Source organism: Schistocerca americana, chromosome 8 (assembly GCF_021461395.2).
Source record: "Schistocerca americana isolate TAMUIC-IGC-003095 chromosome 8, iqSchAmer2.1, whole genome shotgun sequence".
Taxonomy (NCBI): Eukaryota; Metazoa; Arthropoda; class Insecta; order Orthoptera; family Acrididae; genus Schistocerca; species Schistocerca americana.
The window spans coordinates 61,576,227-61,596,134 of record NC_060126.1 but is presented as its reverse complement, the minus strand read 5'-3'; the positions used below and the strand labels follow the sequence as shown (position 1 = coordinate 61,596,134).

General features: G+C 45.7%; 2 protein-coding genes across 5 annotated transcripts in view; one reads left to right on the top strand and one right to left on the bottom strand.

Moving 5' to 3' along the window:
- Window positions 1-19,908, bottom strand: part of LOC124544681 (copper-transporting ATPase 1) — a 528,466-nt gene that overhangs the window by 91,929 nt on the left and 416,629 nt on the right. The window lies entirely within an intron of this gene.
- Window positions 16,235-19,908, top strand: part of LOC124544683 — a 37,279-nt gene continuing 33,605 nt past the window's right edge. The window contains exon 1 of the mRNA XM_047123313.1: window positions 16,235-16,506. Within this exon, the coding sequence (XP_046979269.1) occupies window positions 16,261-16,506 (246 nt within the window). The 5' untranslated portion in view covers window positions 16,235-16,260. The remainder of the gene's footprint in view (window positions 16,507-19,908) is intronic.

Sequence of the window (19,908 nt, the reverse complement as noted above, 5' to 3'; positions counted from 1 at the left end):
ACTGGTCGATAAACGACAGCGTCATCTGCAAACAACCTAGGACGGCTGCTCAGATTGTCTCCCACATCGTTTACGTAGATAAGGAACAGCAAAGGGCCTATAATACTACCTCGGGGAACGCCAGGAATCACTTCTGCTTTAGTCGATGACTTTCCGTCAGTTACCACGAACTGTGACCTCTCGGCGAACGGGGCCGGACGCCGTGACTCGGCGGTGCTGATGTCTGCCAGCTGCAGCGGCCGCCGAGCCGGGCTTCCCCGCGGCTCCACCCCCACTTCACACTCAGCTGACCTCTCATCCGTGCGCCTGTCGCAACACGTGTGAGTCACTGCAGCCGCCTCCTTAGCGACGCAACAAACGCTTCCTCCTGGAGGACCATAGCGGAGAGCGACCCCCCCCCCCCCCCCCCCCGGCGCCGACCCAGGCCGCCTGCCACGACACACATTGACGCGGCGGCAGCCGTAATTAAGGTAGGGAAGAAACTCGACCCGCCGTCTCAGCGCTGTGCATGTATCCTGTTCAGCAATGTCTGCGCACAGTGTAGACTCAGCGCACGCCAGGTGGGTTCCAGGGCAGTGGTTCCCAACCTTTCTTACAAGGGAACCTCCCCATCGCACCCCCCTCAGATTTAGTTATAAGTTGGCACATTGGATAGGCCTTGAAAAACTGAACACAGATCAATTGAGAAAACAGGAAGAAGTTGTGTGGAACTATGAAAAAAATAAGCAAAATATACAAACTGAGTAGCCTATGCTCAAGATAGGCAACATCAAGGATAGTGTGAAATCAGGAGCGCCGTGGTCCCGTGGTTAGCGTGAGCAGCTGCAGAACGAGAGGTACTTAGTTCAAGTCTTCCCTCGAGTGAAAAGTTTACTTAATTTATTTTCGCATTACTTTCTTTATTTTCGCAGAGTTATGATCTGTCCGTTCGTTCATTGACGTCTCTGTTCACTGTAATAAGTTTAGTGTCTGTGTTTTGCGACCGCGCCGCAAAACCGTGCGATTAGTAGACGAAAGGACGTGCCTCTCCAATGGGAACAGAAAACATTTGATCGCAAGGTCATAGGTCAACCGATTCTTCAACAGGAAAACACGTCTGATATATTCTATACGACACTGGTGACGGCATGTGTGTCACATGACAGGAATATGTTGTCGACCCACCTAACTTGTACACTTGGCGAATGGCTAAAAAGATTCTTCTACCTTGCCCGATTTAGGTTTTCTTGTGGATGTGATAATCACTCCCAAAAAAGTGATAAAAACATAAGAGTTTGTCACATAAACTGAAAATAAAAAATTTAACTTCTCAGTTGAGGGAAGACTTGAACCAAGGACCTCTCGCTACGCAGCAGCTCACGCTAACCACGGGACCACGGCGCTCCTGAGTTACAGTGTCCTTGATGTTGCTTATCTTGCACATGGACTATTCAGTTTGTACATTGCTTATTTTTTTTTCATAGTTCTACACAACTTCTTCCTGTTTTCTCGATTGATCTGTGTTCAGTTTTTCAAGGCCTATCCACTGTGCCAACTTATAACTGAATCTGAGGGGGGTGCGATGGGGAGGTTCCGTTGTTAGACCATTAGCCCTGAGTGCAGTCACACATTACCTAGTACCTTCTCTGCTGTCTGTTGCCCTCACGACCTCCACCACATTGCCACCAACTTACTAAACTGCAGAATAATAATTTTTTTTTTGTGGGGTTTTCGGGCGCTCAACTGCTAAGGTCATTAGCGCCCAGTCACAAATGTAAGTGCACATATAATCTGGTAAAAACCAAAGGGTGGGGGGGGGACACCAGAAAGTTCTTACAAAGACACAGATAAAATAATTAAAAGAGTTGGATATCTTTGGACAAGTCCGTTAAAGTAATAAAATGAAGAACACGAGCAGCTGCTCGAGCGTCATCAGCTAAAATTTCCTGTAAGGTAGATGGCAGAGACAGGACAACACGAGATTGATTAAAACGGGGACACGACAATAAAACATGGCGCACTGTCAATGCATGACCACAAGGGCACTGCGGGGCGGGGTCACCGGATAGCAGGTAGCGGTGGCTAAACCGGCAATGCCCAATCCGCAACCTGGCCAAAATGATGGTCGGGAGGAGGTTATCCTAGCTGTTGGGAACGGTTTTATGGCCCGGAGCTTATTTTCTTGAAGTGACGACCAAGTATCCCACTATAATGACACAAGCCTCTGACAAACAACCCCACTAATGTCAGACGATGGGACACAAAGGGAGGCTGGCCGAGGCAGGAGGACTGCAACCTTGGCCGCAGCATCAGCAGCCTCATTCCCAAGCACTCCTACATGGCCTGGAACCCACATAAAACTAACAGGAGCGCCATCATCAGCAAAAGAATGGAGGGATTGCTGGATCCGTTGCACCAAGGGATGGACCGGATATGGAGCTCCAAGGCTCTGAAGAGCACTGAGTGAATCAGAGCAGAGTACATACGGAGAATGGCGTTGGCAGCGGACATACTGAACGGCCTGAGAGAGAGCACTAAACTGCAGAATGAAAGACTTTTCTTAGAACACTTATATTTAAAATGATGGAACAGGGATTATATTTAGTATATATATATATATATATATATATATATATATATATATATATATGTGTGTGTGTGTGTGTGTGTGTGTGTGTGTGTGTGTGTGTGTGTGTGTGTGTGTTAGAATGAATGAAGAAAGCACCGCTCCTGCGAAACGCAACTCGCCCTTTTTTCACATGATATCTTGCGAATCATGGACGAAGGGTACGGATGCCATATTCCTTTACTTCCGGAAAGCGTTTGACTCGGTGCCCCACTGCATACTCCTGACTAAGGTACGAGCATATGGGATTGGTTCCCAAATATGTGAGTGGCTCGAAGACTTCTTAAGTAATACAACCCAGTACGTTGTCCTCGATGGTGAGTGTTTATCGGAGGTGAGGGTATCATCTGGAGTGCCCCAGGGAAGTGTAGTAGGTCCGCTGTTGTTTTCTATCTACATAAATGATCTTTTGGATAGGGTGGATAGCAATGTGCGGCTGTTTGCTGATGATGCTGTGGTGTACGGGAAGGTGTCGTCGTTGAGTGACTGTAGGAGGATACAAGATGACTTGGACAGGATTTCTGATTGGTGTAAAGAATGGCAGCTAACTCCAAATATAGATAAATGTAAATTAATGCAGATGAATAGGAAGAAGAATCCCGTAATGTTTGAATACTCCATTAGTAGTGTAGCGCTTGGCACAGTCACGTCGATTCAATATTTGGGCGTAACATTGCAGAGCGATATGAAGTGGGACAAGCATGTAATGGCAGTTGTGGGGAAGGCGGATAGTCGTCTTCGGTTCATTGGTAGAATTTTGGGAAGATGTGGGTCATTTGTAAAGGAGACCGCTTATAAAACACTAATACGACCTATTCTTGAGTACTGCTCGAGCGTTTGGAATCCCCATCAGGTCGGATTGAGGGAGGACATAGAAGCAATTCAGTGGCGGGCTGCTAGATTTGTTACTGGTGGGTTTGATCATCACGAGAGTGTTACGGAAATGCTTCAGGAACTCGGGTGGGAGTCTCTGGAGGAAAGGAGGCGTTCTTTTCGTGAATCGCTACTGAGGAAATTTAGAGAACCAGCATTTGAGGTTGACTGCAGTACAATTTTACTGCTGCCAACTTATATTTCGCGGAAAGACAACAGAGATCAGAGACATTAGGGCTCGTACAGAGGCATATAGGCAGTCATTTTTCCCTCGTTCTGATTGGGAGTGGAACAGGGAGAGATGCTAGTTGTGGTACGAGGTACCCTCCGCCACGCACCGTGTGGTGGATTGCGGAGTATGTCTGCAGATGTAGATGAAGTGCTACGAAACCTGCTTCCCTGCCGGCATGTGCTTGACTTGCACGCTGCAGCACCACTTAAAATCTAATACGTTCAGATGTGTGCACTATACTTACTCTTTATAACTCAGTTGATTGCTGCACTCCTTATTTCTGAAGTGACCGAAGTTGGACGAGTTCAGGCTTTAATGCTTTGTGTCTAAATAATAATAAAAAGTGCACACCACTAAAGTGGGCCTTACGTAAGTACTGCTGTGTCGTGCTGTCTATTAATTCATTTATCTATCTCGGAGGGAGTAATGATGCATTTTCTGGACTATGGCAGTTACTATTTACAACTTGGAGAAGAGATTTTCTTGAAATATTTAGCATTTGTTACGTATATGTCTCACTTGTATCATCGGTGATGTGTGGGACAAAGGGCAACGTGTTTGTGGACTATGCGAAGAACCTGTGAACTCCACTGCATTAACGTTACTAATTGAGAAAAAGTGATTATTGATAACTCACGTAATCAGAGTGTTTGAAAATGTTTCAGTTTTGTGACAAACATAACCGAATCATTTAGATTTTACCCCCCAAGAAAATTTTATTTTACCCCTGAGGAGGTAATTGCCCCAGGTTTGGAACCACTGTTCTAGGACCTAGTAACTACACTGTGTTCGTCATAACAGTAAACCTGATGTAAACATTGCACCATGTCTTCTTCCACACTGGTTGAAATCTCATTGGATTTCACGTGGAGCCAAAGCCAAGCTAAGAACAGCCAAGTACGATAACAGGGAAACGTTTTATGCTGTGTATTACGCGGACACCCACTGAGCAATGATAGGGGATAACAGCTTTACCGGCTCATTTAACCTAGACAGGTAGTCCAACTAACTTGCAATGATGTGTGCAGTTGCAGTTACGACATAAAAACAGACGAGCAGAGAAACCGTACAGGTTGGAATGTCACATAATTTGTAGTAGTATTCGCCAGAAATCCAGCAATACCGCACGCTTCTTAGGGGAGCAGACGGAAAGCATAACATGCTCTCGCTGTTAGGTAACACAGTATCGTAATTACAAACATGAGTGATGAAAAGTCCTGATTTCTACGTCAGTTATGTGTGACTTAAAAGCGTATCGCAGGGATTTCATAATATAGTTAAATACTGAAGCCTCTGAAGATACTACTTACAGTCAATCGCCTGGTATCTCTGAACTCCTTCCGTATCAGAATCCGAGAAACACATTTCTGACTGAAAGGTTCATCTGCTGCGTTGATTACGAGTCGATCAACAATAGAATTCACGAAACCATCCAAGGGCCACATTTTCTCTTCTTCTATGACGTGCTGTTCTGTATCTCGCAAGCGTTGGGCAATGACCTGTGACGAAGCTCCGCGCATCAACTGCAGCACGTCTGGCAGCTTAAGTGTCTTGTTATTTCTCGCGACAAACCCCTTACCCTGGCTTCAGATCAGCTCATATTGCAGTGGTACGGTGATAACTGTAATGACGCACAATTTGTATGGTGTGCTCGATGCCGTGAGAATTATTGTTTCCCATGTATCTACGACGTTTATCATTCTGGCCTGTATAATACGTCATCTGTGGTATAAAGCAATGGACACAGTCCAAATAAAGAGAATTTGATTTTTAATTTTTTTCCAAAAAATTAATTTATGTTTTCTCAATCTAAATAACCTCTATTAACAATCTTTTATAAAATATAGATAGTTAAGAATTTATATTTCCAATAAAAACTGGAATATTGTGTGCAACGTGTAACTAGAAACAAGAAAACATGTATTTTTCGTAAAAGATGGTGACTAGATGTGTGTTGATTAGCATGTATTTGATGAGTTTTATATGTAAAAGAAGCAGGCATTCCAAATTGAACGAATAAAAGACCATAGTGACATTTGAACCAGCGACCCATGTACGTCAGCTTACGATCCAACAACGCTGCGGACTGAGCAATGGACTCCTTGCATTGGAGCATACCTATTTATTAAAGTTATCACAAGGGATACTTCCCATGGCACCCTTTCAGGTGTAGTGGAAAGGTGGCTCAGTGCATAGCCCGTCAAAAACTGAACACAGATCAAGCATGAAAACAGGAAGTATGTGTACTGAACTGTGAAAAAGCAAGCAAAATAGAAAAGTCAACGGTCCAACCTCAAGATGTGCAACATCAAGCGAACTTCGACGAGCCCTGTGCGAACCTCCGTCGTGCCCCCCCCCCTCCCCCCCCACCACCCCTGATTATGAATTATCCGTCCGGTCTGATGTGTCTGTTCGCTGTATTCAAATTTTCGTCTGAGTCATGCTATAACAACCGTTTGCAAGAGCGAGTTGTAAGGAACGGCCTTTCAGATGTAAATAGCTCCTACTTGCTCTAACCAAGTACCACATCTTATGGCTCTTCCCTTCCGTTTTGGAAAATGGCTCTTTAATTCCTTTGTTGAAACACAGTTCACTCCCGTTCATTTCTGTGAGAGATCTATGCGGCATTCCGCCTGCCCTCACTACTCATCACATTTACTTGCGACGGTAATACACTGATGAACCAAAGGAACTGGTACAGCTGCCTAATATCGTGTAGGGACCCGCGAGCACGCAGAAGTGCCGCAACACGACGTGGCATGGACTCGATTAACGTCTGAAGTAGTGCTGGAGAAAACTGTCACGACGAATCCTCCAGGATTGCCCATAAATTCGTAAGAGTACGAGGGGGGTGGAGATCTCTTCCGAACAGCGCGTTGCAAGACATCCCAGATATCCTCCACGGTGTTCAAGAATGGGGCCAGCGTAAGTGTTTAAATTCTGAAGAGTGTTTCTGGAGGCATTCTGCAGCAATTCTGGAGGTGCGGGGTTCGCGGTTCGCTATGTCCTGCTGGAATTGCCCAAGTCCGTCGGAATGCACAATGGATGCAGTTGATCAGACGTACGTGTCACCTGTGAGAGTCGTATCTAGACATATCAGAGGTCCCATATCACGCCAACTGCACACGCCCCACACCATTACAGAGCCTCCACCACCTTGACCAGTCCCCTCCTGACATGCAGGGTCCATGGATTCACGTCCATCCGCTCGATACTATTTGAAACGAGACTCGCCCGACCAGGCAACAAGTTTCCAGTCATCAACAGTCCAATGACGGTGTTGACCAGCCCAGGCGAGGTCATCAAGGGTACACGAGTGGGCTTTCGGCTCAGAAGGCCCATATTGATGATGTTTTCCTGAATGGTTCGCACGCTGACACTTGTTGATGGCCCAGCAATGAAATCTACAGCAATTTGCGGAAGGATTACACTTCTGTCACGTTGAACGATTCTCTTCAGTCGTCTTGGTCCCGTTTTCAGGGTCTTTTTCGGCCGGAGCGATGTCGGAGATTTCATGTTTTACCGGATTCCTGATATTCACGGTACACTCATGAAATGGTCGTGCGGGAAAATTCCTAATTCGTCGCTACCTCGGAGATGCTGTATCCCATCTCTCGCGCGCCGACTGTAACAGCACGTTCCAACTCATTTAAATCTTGATAGGCTGCCATTGTAGCAGCAGTAACCGATCTAAGAACTGTGTCAGACACTTCTCTTATAAAGGCTTTGCCTACCGTAGCGCCGCATTCTGCCTGCTCACATATCTATGTATTTGAATATGCATACCTATACCAGTTTCTTTGGCACTTCAGTCTATGGATCAAATGGCTCTGAGGTCATCAGTTCCCTAGAACTTAGAACTAATTAAACCTAACTAACCTAAGGACATCACACACATCCATGCCCGAGGCAGGATTCGAACCTGCGACCGTAACGGTTGCGCGGTTCCAGACTGAAGCGCCTAGAACCACTAGGCCACAGCGGCCGGCTCAAAGAGACTTCCATTATGATGGCTGTGTGTAAAGGTAGGAAGGCGAAGACGGCGAAGTACTCAGTTTATGCGAAGGTTGATCAAAAATTACGCGTAATCGACTGTATCCTGATGATGATTAGTTCTATGGCGAAGAATTATGGTAAGTAGAACCACTTTCGCATTGAGTAACCGTCACCTAATTTCCATCAACATCATCATCATCATCATCATCATCATCGGCAGCAACAGCAGCAACCTGACATCCATTGCTGCATAAAGGCCTCGTCTAGACTTTTTCATACGTAAGTGGTCATTAGCTATGACTTTTTACATTTGTGGAACTTGAAGACATCTAATAAACTGGTAACCCACCGCCAACCATTCTTTGAAGAGCGGAAGTTCCATGTATAAAACAAATTAGAGCTTCGGATTACTTTACAAAGGGGTTAAGGTGTCAAACGTTTGACGCTACGCACGTAAAACCTTTATGGTTAAAGCTGCAAACCCCAATTATGATAGTTTTTTAGTTTCGGAATATTCTCTCAGACTACTAAAAATAAAAAAAAGTTTTACGAGGGCTCTGAACTAGGTACTCATTATCGAGCACTGGGTATGCACAGGTAATTTTCCCTAGTTTTTATGCGCATCTGGACGTCTATGACGTCATACATCCTGACCTATGTGCGTCTAATGATATAATTTTGCAAGTAAATTCAGTGGTATGTGTGTGCAGGGAGGTCAGTTGATCGTGACGGCGACAAATATCTCACGAAATAAGCGTCAAACGAAAAAACTACAAAGAACGAAACTCGTCTAGCTTGAAGGGGAGAAACCAGATGGCGCTATGGTTGGCCCGCTAGGTGGCGCTGCCATAGGCCGAACGGATATCAACTGCGTTTTTTAAAATAGGAACTCCCATTTTTTATTACATATCCGTGTAGTACGTAAAGAAATATGAATGTTTATTTGGACCACTTTTTTCGCTGTGTGATAGATGGCGCTGAATAGTCACAAACATATGGCTCACTATTTTAAACGAACAGTTGGCAACAGGTAGGTTTCTTTAAAATTAAAATACAGAACGTAGGTACATTTGAACATTTTATTTCGGTTGTTCCAATGTGATACATGTACCTTTGTGAACTTATCATTTCTGAGAACGCATGCTGTTACAGTGTGATTACCTGTAAATACCACATTAATGCAATAAATGCTCAAAATGATGTCCGTCAACGTCACTGCATTTGGTAATACATGTAACGACATTCCTCGAGTAGTTCGCCTTCCGTAATGTTCGCACATGCATTGACAATGCGCTGACTTATGTTGTCAGGCGTTGTCGGTGGATCACGATAGCAAATATCCTTCAACTTTCCCCAAAGAAAAAAATCCGGGGACGTCAGATCCGGCGAACGTGCGGGCCGGTGCTTCGACGACCAATCCACCGCTTCAACCGCACGCGAGCTATGTACCGGACATCCATCATGTTGGAAGTACATCGCCATTCTGTCATGCAGTGAAACATCTTCCAGTAACATCGGTAGAATATTACGTAGGAAATCACTATACATTGCACCATTTAGACTGCGATCGCTAAAATGGGAGCTAATTACCCTTCCTCCTATAATGCCGCATCATACATTAACCCGCCAAGGTAGCTGATGTTCCACTTGTCGCAGCCATCGTTGATTTTCCGTTGCCCAATAGTGCATATTATGCCGGTTTACATTACCGCTGTTGGTGAATGACGCTTCGTCGCTAAATAGAACGCGTGCAAAAAAATCTTTCATCGTCCTGTAATTTCTCTTGTGCCCAGTGGCAGAACTGTGCACGACGTTCAAAGTCGTCGCCATGCAATTCCTGGTGCATAGAAATATGATACGGGTGCAATCGATGTTGATGTAGCATTCTCAACACCGACGTTTTTGAGATTCCCGATTCTCGCGCAATTTGTCTGCTAAAACACCTACTTGGGCATCATCATTTGTTGCTGGTGGTGGTTGACGTTTCACATGTGGCTGAACACTCCCTGTTTCCTTAAATAAAGTAACTATCCGCCGAACGGTCCGGACACTTGGATGATGTCGTCCAGGATACCGAGCAGCATACATAGCACACGCCCGTTGGGCATTTTGATCACAATAGCCATACATCCAACACGATATCGACCTTTTCTGCGATTGGTAAACGGTCCATTTTAACACGGGTAATGTATCACGAAGGAAATACCGTCCGCACTGGCGGATTGTTACGTGATACCACGCAGTTATACGTTTGTGACTATTACAGCGCCATCTATCAGAAAGCGAAAAAAGTGGTCCAACTAAAACATCCATATTTCTTTACGTACAAGACCTACACGAATATGTAATAAAAAATGGGGGTTCCTATTTTAAAAAACGCAGTTGATATCCGTTTGATCTATGGCAGCGCCATCTAGCGGGCCAACCATAGCGCCATCTGGTTTCCCCCTTCAAGCTAGACGAATTTCGTTCTTTGTAGTTTTTTCGTTTGATGCTTATTTCGTGAGATATTTGGCTCGGACACTATCAATGGGCCACCCTGTAGTGAGTGCAAAATTTGTTGCGAGTAGAGTTAGTAGTACAGAAGTAACAAACTATGAGGGGTAGTCAAATGAAAACCTAACGCCCGCCACAACGGGATCGTGGAATGGCTACATTCAAAAGTAGACACCACTTGCGTCAGGACATTTATCCTACTGGGATACGAGACTATCAGCTCATGTTTCTGAGTATGCGCTCGGCCGCTAACGGATCCACAACAACACCAACTCTTGCACTTCCTCGTCCGAGACAAGCCGAAGTGCACACATGTCTTTCTTGAGGTCACCAAAGATGTGAAAATCACATGGTGAAAGATCCGAACAGCACGGAGGATGTCGGAGCGTTTTCCAACCAAATCACTGAAACATAGCCTTTGTCCGGTTGGCAGTGCGGTTAAAGGCGCTGTAGTCTGGAACCGCAAGAGCGCTACGGTCGCAGGTTCGAATCCTGCCTCGGGCATGGATGTGTGTGATGTCCTTAGGTTCGTTAGGTTTAAGTAGTTCTAAGTTCTAGGGGACTGATGACCTCAGCAGTTGAGTCCCATAGTGCTCAGAGCCATTTGAAGTCTGGAGGAGCAGGAGCAACGTCTGGGTAGATGTGTGTAGCTCAAGACCGTAACGCATGCAGAAGTGGGGAGCTGTCGTATATTCAGCACGTGCTGTCTAATAGATGATGATATACACAGTACATTCAACAAGTTACGGGGTTACAACAAAATAAAATACAAATCAGTGTTAAAAAATTCATTACCAGTTTTCGACTCACATCCCTTCCCTTGGCATACACACGCAACACCTATCATAAAGGCTCCCTCACAACACGGTCAGAATTTCGACTGGAACGCTGTTCCGTCGAAAGGAACGTCCTCAAAATGATGCTACTTGAGCGTACATTTAAATTTGAAGACCACGGAGTCTGCTGCGGCCAAATGCGGCGCACATGGGAGGTCACCGAGCACTATTGTCGTCCTCTTCGCCATAAACATACGCAAAGGCCACTACCGTAGACCTATATCTGGATATTTGTGCCGGTCAGAGTGGCCGAGCGGTTCTAGGCGCTACAGTCTGGAACCGTGCGACCGCCTCGGGCATGGATGTGTGTGTTGTCCTTAGGTTAGTTAGGTTTAGGTAGTTCTAAGTTCTAGGGGACCGATGACCCCCGAAGTTAAGTCCCATAGTGCTCAGAGCCATTCGAACCATTCCTCTTCTTTTTTTTTCATATTTGACTTCTGACATGATATCTTATTAAAGGTATCAAGACACCGCTTTGTAATGCGGAAATGGTCACCGGATGACACTAGAGACGGACCCGCTAGCATAGACGGAATACTGTGTTCCCAGTAGAAGAGCAGTCAGGAGGGGTCAGGCGAGTTCGAACTGTGGACTACTCATTGCGTATCACACTGGTGTCATCCGTACTACCTCTGCTGAGAGTCTCTAAGCAGAAGCCGGTGAACTAGCACTGTCATACCGGCGCGACACCCTATTCAGTAGGTATGCGTGTCGCCTTCCTTCCAGGCCACCTAACCTTTGACCCTTTCTTTTGTGACGTATTTGAGCGCCAGTACGAGATGTACGTTTCTCCTCTGCGGCCTCCCGGCGTCCGCTTTCGTCACCTGCTTCAGCAGCTGCAGTTCACACTCCCTGCCACTTTCCGAATGGGGGAGAGCCCATCACCAACTTGCCTTCAGACACAGGTTTGTGTTCGTTCTGACCTCAGCTCGTTCCCGAAGGATTCGACTCCCGAGCTTACCTATCGCTGCAAATTTCTCGAACTTTGCTCACAACTAGCCGATAGAATATTTTTGTACACCGATAGTTCCAAGTCAGCCCACAGTGTTGGCCGTGCTTTTGTCATCGGCGATGAGAAGTTTCAATACCGGCTTCTCGACCAGTGCACAATTTTTACCGCAGAGCTTTTTGCCCTCTATCAGAGCTGTTCACTGCTTCCAGAGGCACCAGCTCACTCGCTGTGTGCTCTGCTCAGACCCCCTCAGTGCTCTTCAGAATCTGGATGATACCGATCCAGTCTACCCCCATCGTTCGACTGCCTCCATTTGTTCCCAGATGGGGGAGCCCAAGTGATGTTCCTGTGGCTTCCTGGCCATGTTGGTGCGCCTGGGAATGACGCTGCCGATGCTGCAGCCAAGACCGCAGTCCATCTCGGTCGGCCCGTCTCTCACTCTGCTCCCTCGCAAGATATTCTCACTTTTCTCTATCGGCATATCACGTCACTTTGGCATGACCATTGGTGCTCCCTTCATGGGAACAAACTCTGAGAAGTCAAACCTCTCCCAACAGCCTGGCCGACTTCCTCCCGGCCGCCTCGCCGTGAGGAAGTAATGTTAGCTCGGTTGCGAATACGGCACCGCCGCTTTAGTCACCACCACTTGTTGAATGGCGACCCTACACCCACCTGTCCTTTCTGTAGCCAGCCATTCACAGTGAGACATTTCCTGATCCTCTGCCCCTATTTTAGCCACTTACGTCTCAGGGTAGGGCTGCCGTCCGCTTTGCCGGACATTTTAGCCGATGACGTGCGAGCTGCGGCTCGCGTTTTAAGTTTTTTAAAAAGCAGTAATATGACGATATTTTGTGGTGTCACCGCCAGACACCACAGTTGCTAGGTGGTAGCCTTTAAATCGACCGCGGTCTGTTAGTATACGTCGGACCCGCGTGCCGCCACTATCAGTGATTGCAGACCCAGCGCCGCCACACGGCAGGTCTAGTCTAGAGAGAATCCCTAGCACTCGCCCAGTTTGTACAGCCGACTTTGCCAGCGATGGTTCACTGTCTACTTACGCTCTCATTTGCCGAGACGACAGTATAGCATAGCCTTCAGTTACGTCATTTGCTACGACCTAACAAGGCGCCATACTCTTCAAGAATGTATTCTGAACTGATAATATTGTGAATCATGTACCGTCAAGAGCGACGTTCATCATTAATGGATTAAAGTTAAGTATCAAACTAATTATGCCCGCTTTCTGAATTCTCATTCCTTGTCATGTTCCAGACCTCACGTCAGTATAGTTCTTCCCTCCTCACGCCAGCCTGCGTGAGCTAAAACGCGTGCATTTCAGCCTCCCCTCGTAACACGATGTTGGCTCTTCTGCTAACACAAAATATGTGATTTCTACTTCGTGACTCCGGTGTCTTGTCGAGGTCTTTTAGATACTCTTCCGTCACGTCTTGAAGTTTTAGATTTATTTTTTGTTCCTTTCCGTACTGGACCTCGAAACGATTTTTTACCCTCGCGGTCCCAGCATTCTATGGTTCTGTACTGGGCGCTTATGACCTTAGATGTCTTGCTCCCTAACCCTCCCCCCCCCCCCCCCCCAAAAAAAAATTCATTGCATATCACGTCAGTGACCAACGAGTCAGGAATATTTCAACCTTCTAAAGCTGCTCAAGTCTATCGGTGGTGATGTGACTGTTAAGCGGAAACGCTAAGAAACAACCGCAGCCACACCAAGTACTGAGACCAGCCAGACCTCATCTCCCAACGGACAGGAGCTGAGCATTGCAGAGTGTCACTGTAAAAATAAATAATTCGCACGAAATGGGAAAAAGGAAACACTTGTGAGTTGCAGCAGTCTTGATAGCACAGTGGCTGTGAGTGAGATGTTGAGGAGAACGGGCTCCAGTAGCTCGTAAGCCACCGAAATGCTAAGACAGACCGGTGCCACTGGACAGTGGGTTACTGTAAACGGGTGATCTGGGACCGATGGATAATGTTATACACTGCAGCTGCAGCAATCCGATGGAAGGTTTAGGGTTTGGTGAATGGCTGGAGAACTTTACTTGCCACCACGTGTAGAGCCAGCACTGTAGCACGGACAAGATTGTGTTATGGCGTGTGGGTCTTTTTCTTCGTTGGTGTTTGGTCTCCTTGTTGCTCTTTGGGAAACACTAAATGTGGAAGGATATGAATGTATGAACAGTTCAAAGAGGACTATTGTTTTACAAAATAAGTACAAGTTCTACTAAAATGTTTTCTAATGGATGTTCAAACAAAGTTGTTCTTATTCGTTGTTGATCATTCTTCCGGGTTATATGGCCGTGGTCCATGGAATACTTCTATTCCTAACGTTTCGTCCAATACTACGTTGGACATCCTCAGAGGTATGCCTGGTCCTGCTGAGTCCTGCCGTCAGTCGGCAGGACTCAGCAGAACCAGGCATACCTCTGAGGATGTCCAACGTAGTATTGGACGAAACGTTAGGAATAGAACAATTCCATGGACCACGGCCATATAACCCAGAAGAATTATCAACAACAGTACCAGCCGGTCGTGAAAGCCTTCATTGTATATTCTTATTCGCCTGCGAATGTTTGGGGAATGAATTAAAAAGAAAACAATAAATGGATGAGAAAACAATTTGAAATTGTTTTTGCTGAAATTCCTGTAGTGTGCCTTGATTCATTATGAATTGCTTGAACTTGAGCTTTAATGTTCAAATGCGTGTGAAATCTTATGGGACTTAACTGCTAAGGTCCCTAAGCTTACACACTACTTAACTTAAACTATCCTAAGGACAAACACACACACCCATTTTTCAATTGCAAGCGCCAGTTTTCGAAAAAGTGATCTGTTACGCGTGGTTTGCCGCGAAATTATTGCCTACCCGTGATATCTTCAGCAATGTTAACGACGTTTCTTTTCTGAGAGATTCGCTCGGAGAAATGTCACAGTGGCAAACATGACCCTGCGTGACGCTCGTGGTGTGTGGAATTTCAGTGTTTTGAATGTTTCTACGGGTGGTATCATCCAAGAGAATATACAAAATCTTCCTGAAGGACTAACATATAAATAAAATATAAGAATTAATGTAGGAACTGATAAAGAATGAAATACGAGAATTTAAAAAGATTGTAACCCTCAAAATACCGTAAACGCATACATAATATAATGAACGTGAAAGCAGATGTAATGCCCTTGTATCCCTTGACTTCACAAGAAACAATCGTGTAGTACCGATCTACGGCCAAGCGAACATAAATAAAAAACAGTAAATAATTAAAATGAAGATGAAGAATAATCGGGTTTCGAAGATGTGGCGCAAAGTTGCGACACTGCGGCCCTAGCCGCTGCACCACCGTTACAATTGAAACTGTCGCGCACTAAAAGGCATCTACATTACGTCGAAAACTTTGACCGTCGTTTTCTCACAACGGTCGCTTATTGCGACCACTCTTCCATCGAACGAAGTTTCTGAGAAATCCGGTTATGGCACTAGCCGTGTGTTCTCCTCGTTTGTACGATACTGAATACGTACAATGGCGAACACGTGCAACGAGGAAGTTACGTATCGGTGCCCTGTTCGGCAGTATTACCTGTCCTCCAGTAACGACGCCTTCGGATGTACTTCTATCTAGTTACGTTTCGCCCTCCTTCTGAACTCTTTATTGAGCGATTTGCTTCGGGAGCGCAATATTTAACGAGATTATTTGCTTCCCAGTTTGCCTCCTCCGACAAATTTAACGGCATCACATATAATCACGCATGCCTGATTTTGAAGAACTTCCTTGTATCTATGGTGTTTAAAGACTGTCGTGCCATGAAGAGGCAACAACGACAACGCTCAAAATGGGCGAACATGTTTTATATGAATTTTCTGTTTTCTCTGTTTTATGACACCATTAGCTGAACATTATGGGGCAGTTTGTCGAGGTAGTGAACAAGCTAAGCGATTGACTTGAGTCATGTTAGACATTTCGTAGGATCAGCACTAATGACAGGTTACGCCGAAATAATTGCAGGCTCAAGCCGAAATGCTATCGTAAGACTCAACAACTGGGCATTAAGGTGTGATTTGTTGCGGGAAATAATTTTTTGTTCTGAGGTTTCCCGCAAATTGCCGTCGCGGGAACGTCTCGCGTAGCGGGAGCTTTACCGCAGACGGGAGCGACTGCGCATGCGCGAGCCGTGCCCCCACTCCCCGCAATGCCGCTGCTCTTCTGTCAAACAGAACCGCGCGGGCAGCGGGCACCGCACTTCAGTCGCGTTCGTGATGGCGAGGAGTAAGGAAGGAGCTGCCGGCGCTCGGCTGCTGCTAGCGGCGGCGGCGGCATTAGCCGCCTGCTGCCTCTGCCACGGCCTGCAGCTGTCCGAGCAGGAGAAGAAGTGCGTCGACCAGTACCGCATCCTGTACCCTGAGGACAACGTGTGTTACAAGCTGGGCAACAAAGGGCCGTGCGAGGACGGCGAGCTGCTGTTCCTGGACGACTCGGAGGCCGACGAAGGAGAACAAGTCAAGGTGACTGCCAGTAAACACCGACGCTGTTGATAAACACACCGCGGTTTTGTCGGTGGCAGCCTGACGCGCTCCGGGACCGTTAGCTTCTTATTTCTCCCTGTCGTTTGGGCTTTCACTGAACCACGTTTCGCTTGCGCTTCGCAAAGAATTTTTTTCCTTTGTATATTACAGCTTCAGATCACAGATATGTATCACTACTGGTTTCCTATCTCTTACCAATTCACCATCAGATGGTCTGTTTAAAGAAAAGTGGGATAGCAGAATACCAGAAAACTAAACTACAAAATCAGACTAATTTCTATACACCATTACATGCACTTTAGTACCTTACATAGTAACGCGACGACATTGTAACCGAATAGGTCTCCGTGCACAGTCCCAGCTTTCTCTTTTTCATTTCTATAGGCCAATATATTTCTTTGCTATTTTCCTCTCTCGTTTATTCGTCTCTTCTATTTCCCTGTGGGAGGTTAGACATGTCGATGGGTCCTTTTATTTAGCTATTAAAAAATGCAAGTTTTTCCATTGTAGAGATGAAGCTTTCCTATATCCACCCTATATACGAATTAACTCGACATGATTGAACAGCAACTTACGATGATCTACTTACCTTACACATACGCTTCACAATCGCTGATCACTACTCCATCAATGTTATGTTTCTTTCCTAGGATGACGACGTTTGATGGTTTCAATCTGCCTCTACTTACAGCTTCATATGGACATTAATATTTGTCCCTTACTCATGTAACAGACAGACGCACTGCGGACACTTACACGAGGTAATGTCATCCCACAGTTTTTAAACAATGCAACTACATTTGTTACAGGACAAAGTGATCTGAAGATCTCGCCAAGGTGACAGCAACGTCATGATTAAGCCCGAGAACGTGGGAGACGAGGTAGTTGCACCACACACTCCAGTATTCGTACTAGTGGAGCACTCCCACACATTTCTCAGCTGAGCATCAAATGCTGTGGCACAGCACCGGCACTTTCGTTCCACAAAACTACAACTGAACATGTGCTCACAATGCCATGTGTGCTGAATTCACATTTAGTCTGAATAAACCACTAGTTGCTTTAATTAGGATGCTTAAACCACCTAAACATTTATGAAAAACATTGAATGGGTGTCCGTTACACATCTCCTAAACCACGGGATCGATTTCAGACAAACTTGATACACATGTCGCTATCTGGGAAGAAGTGCTGCGGGGGTATGAATTATCTATCTGGCATATATTACGAAGTGGGGCTGAAAAGGAGATGACAGATGAGTAATCCGAACGTCTGCAGCCATTTTAACGAGGTTCTCTGTCTGTATCTCTATTTTTCGAGGAGGAGGAGGAGAAGATTACTGTTTAACGTCCCGTCGTAACGAGGTCATTAGAGACGGAGCACAAGCTCGGATTAGGGAAGGATGGGGAAGGAAATCGGCCGTGCCCTTTCTAAGGAACCATCCCGGCATTTGCCTGAAGCGATTTAGGGAAATCACGGAAAACTTAAATCAGGATGGTCGGACGCGGGATTGAACCGTCGTCCTCCCGAATGCGAGTCCAGTGTGCTAACCACTGCGCCACCTCGCTCGGTCTATTTTTGTGTTATTTGTATACAAATATTGTGAGGGTATTATTGCCCTACCACCCCTACAGGTGGGGTGAAAACAGACATGTAGTAGTAGCCCATAACGACCGATATTAGTATCAGAGCCATATTTTTCTGGGTCGTTTGGTCTCATTGCAGACAGTACTGACAACATTTGACACCTGGGGGGTGGAGTAAAAACACAGTGACATATCTGCATCACTCTTCAACGCCTGAAGCAATTTTTACCGAATTTGGTACACGTATCAGTAACTACCCCGAAAACAAAAGGAGTTGTGTTTCAGCAGAACGCAATTAGCGCCCATATGGACGAGGGTGGAGCTGAAAAGGGGTGGCCAAAACCGTAACTCTGGAACGTCTAGAGCGATTTCTGCCAGATCCGATACAAGCATGACTCTGTGTGTATCCACTCAGCAAAGTGCCCCTGCTGCCGTAACTGACCTGCTCACTTGCATTACTCTTGCACGTTCAATCACGTTTTCCGTCACCACTTTCGCTCACTTCTCCTTCTCACGGCCAATAAATTTAATGACGTCAATGGCAAACCCTCGCGAGGCCCGTGAAGGTAATTATGGTTGATCGCCTTCCGTGATAGCATTGCGGATTAGAAAGCTGCGCTACTGTGAGCTGAAACGTGCCCTTAACCTTTGACCACTCAGTCGTTGTATGGCATCGTCTACAGTTGACTTTGACGAGTTGATATATGTATGCATAGTTTGCCAGAGATTTCGAACAGTTGCAGCACTACGTTAATTATACATATACAGCTTAGTTCACTTCAATATGTTGGCATTACACACATTTTTGCGGGGGAAGAGGGAGCAGGATCTTGAATTGTAAGGATGTTTCCAGGGAGAGATATCGTGCATAACAGTTACTCAGGTGTTCACGCTCCACCATGTTTGAGTTTGGACTGGAGTTCCGGAGCTATTCCGCGTCTTGATCGTCGGAAGTGAAAGCCTAGACTGGACCAAATATGGTATTTTCAATGGCAACATATGCACAGCAAACGAAGTTCTAGGCGTATATATGCATGATTAATGCGACATAGCGACTGTTTCTAATACCTGGAAAAAAAAGACAAATATCTTTGTGGCAGGTGCTCCATGTTATAGCCAACAAGAAGCGATGAGTACGATTACTACCTTCAAAGTTCGTTCAACCAAGTAAGTTCTTACTTACAAGCAAATTTCATTTAATAAAAGTTTATAGTGTAAAGTGAGGCATATTACTAAACATGTAACAACCGTGTTACAAGGATAATGAAGACGCAGATGAATAAGAGGGCTGCTGATAAAGATCTTCCGCGTATGCGTCACAACTGTATGATTAATAGTCCAGCCTCGCAACAATACAGGTTAATTGCTGTAGAATTGGATCAAATCATGATTTTTTTATATCATTCTTAACATTTTACTTTTTGTCTCAGTTTTATTTCCGTGTTTGCAGTGGCATACTAGACAGCCTTATGTTGACCGAAATGCGTCAAGAAGCTGACCATACCTCAGTGAATGAACTTTCGCAATGAAGCTATTGAGCTAACAGACATGTCACCCGTGTCCGCGACATGTCGAGATAATGTTTCCGTTACATGTAGTGAGGTAGAAATGTGACTCGTGTAGAATACGTACGTACCTTCGTCCACCAGAAATACCATTGTACAGCCACCCCCACCCCATTACATATTTCCTGTCTACGTTAGCCGGTTTCGCAGTCATTTGACGTGTATCAATCTTCACAGAAAAGTGCAAAAATACTCTGCACAAATAGCTATGATGCTGCCAGCTGTCCGGT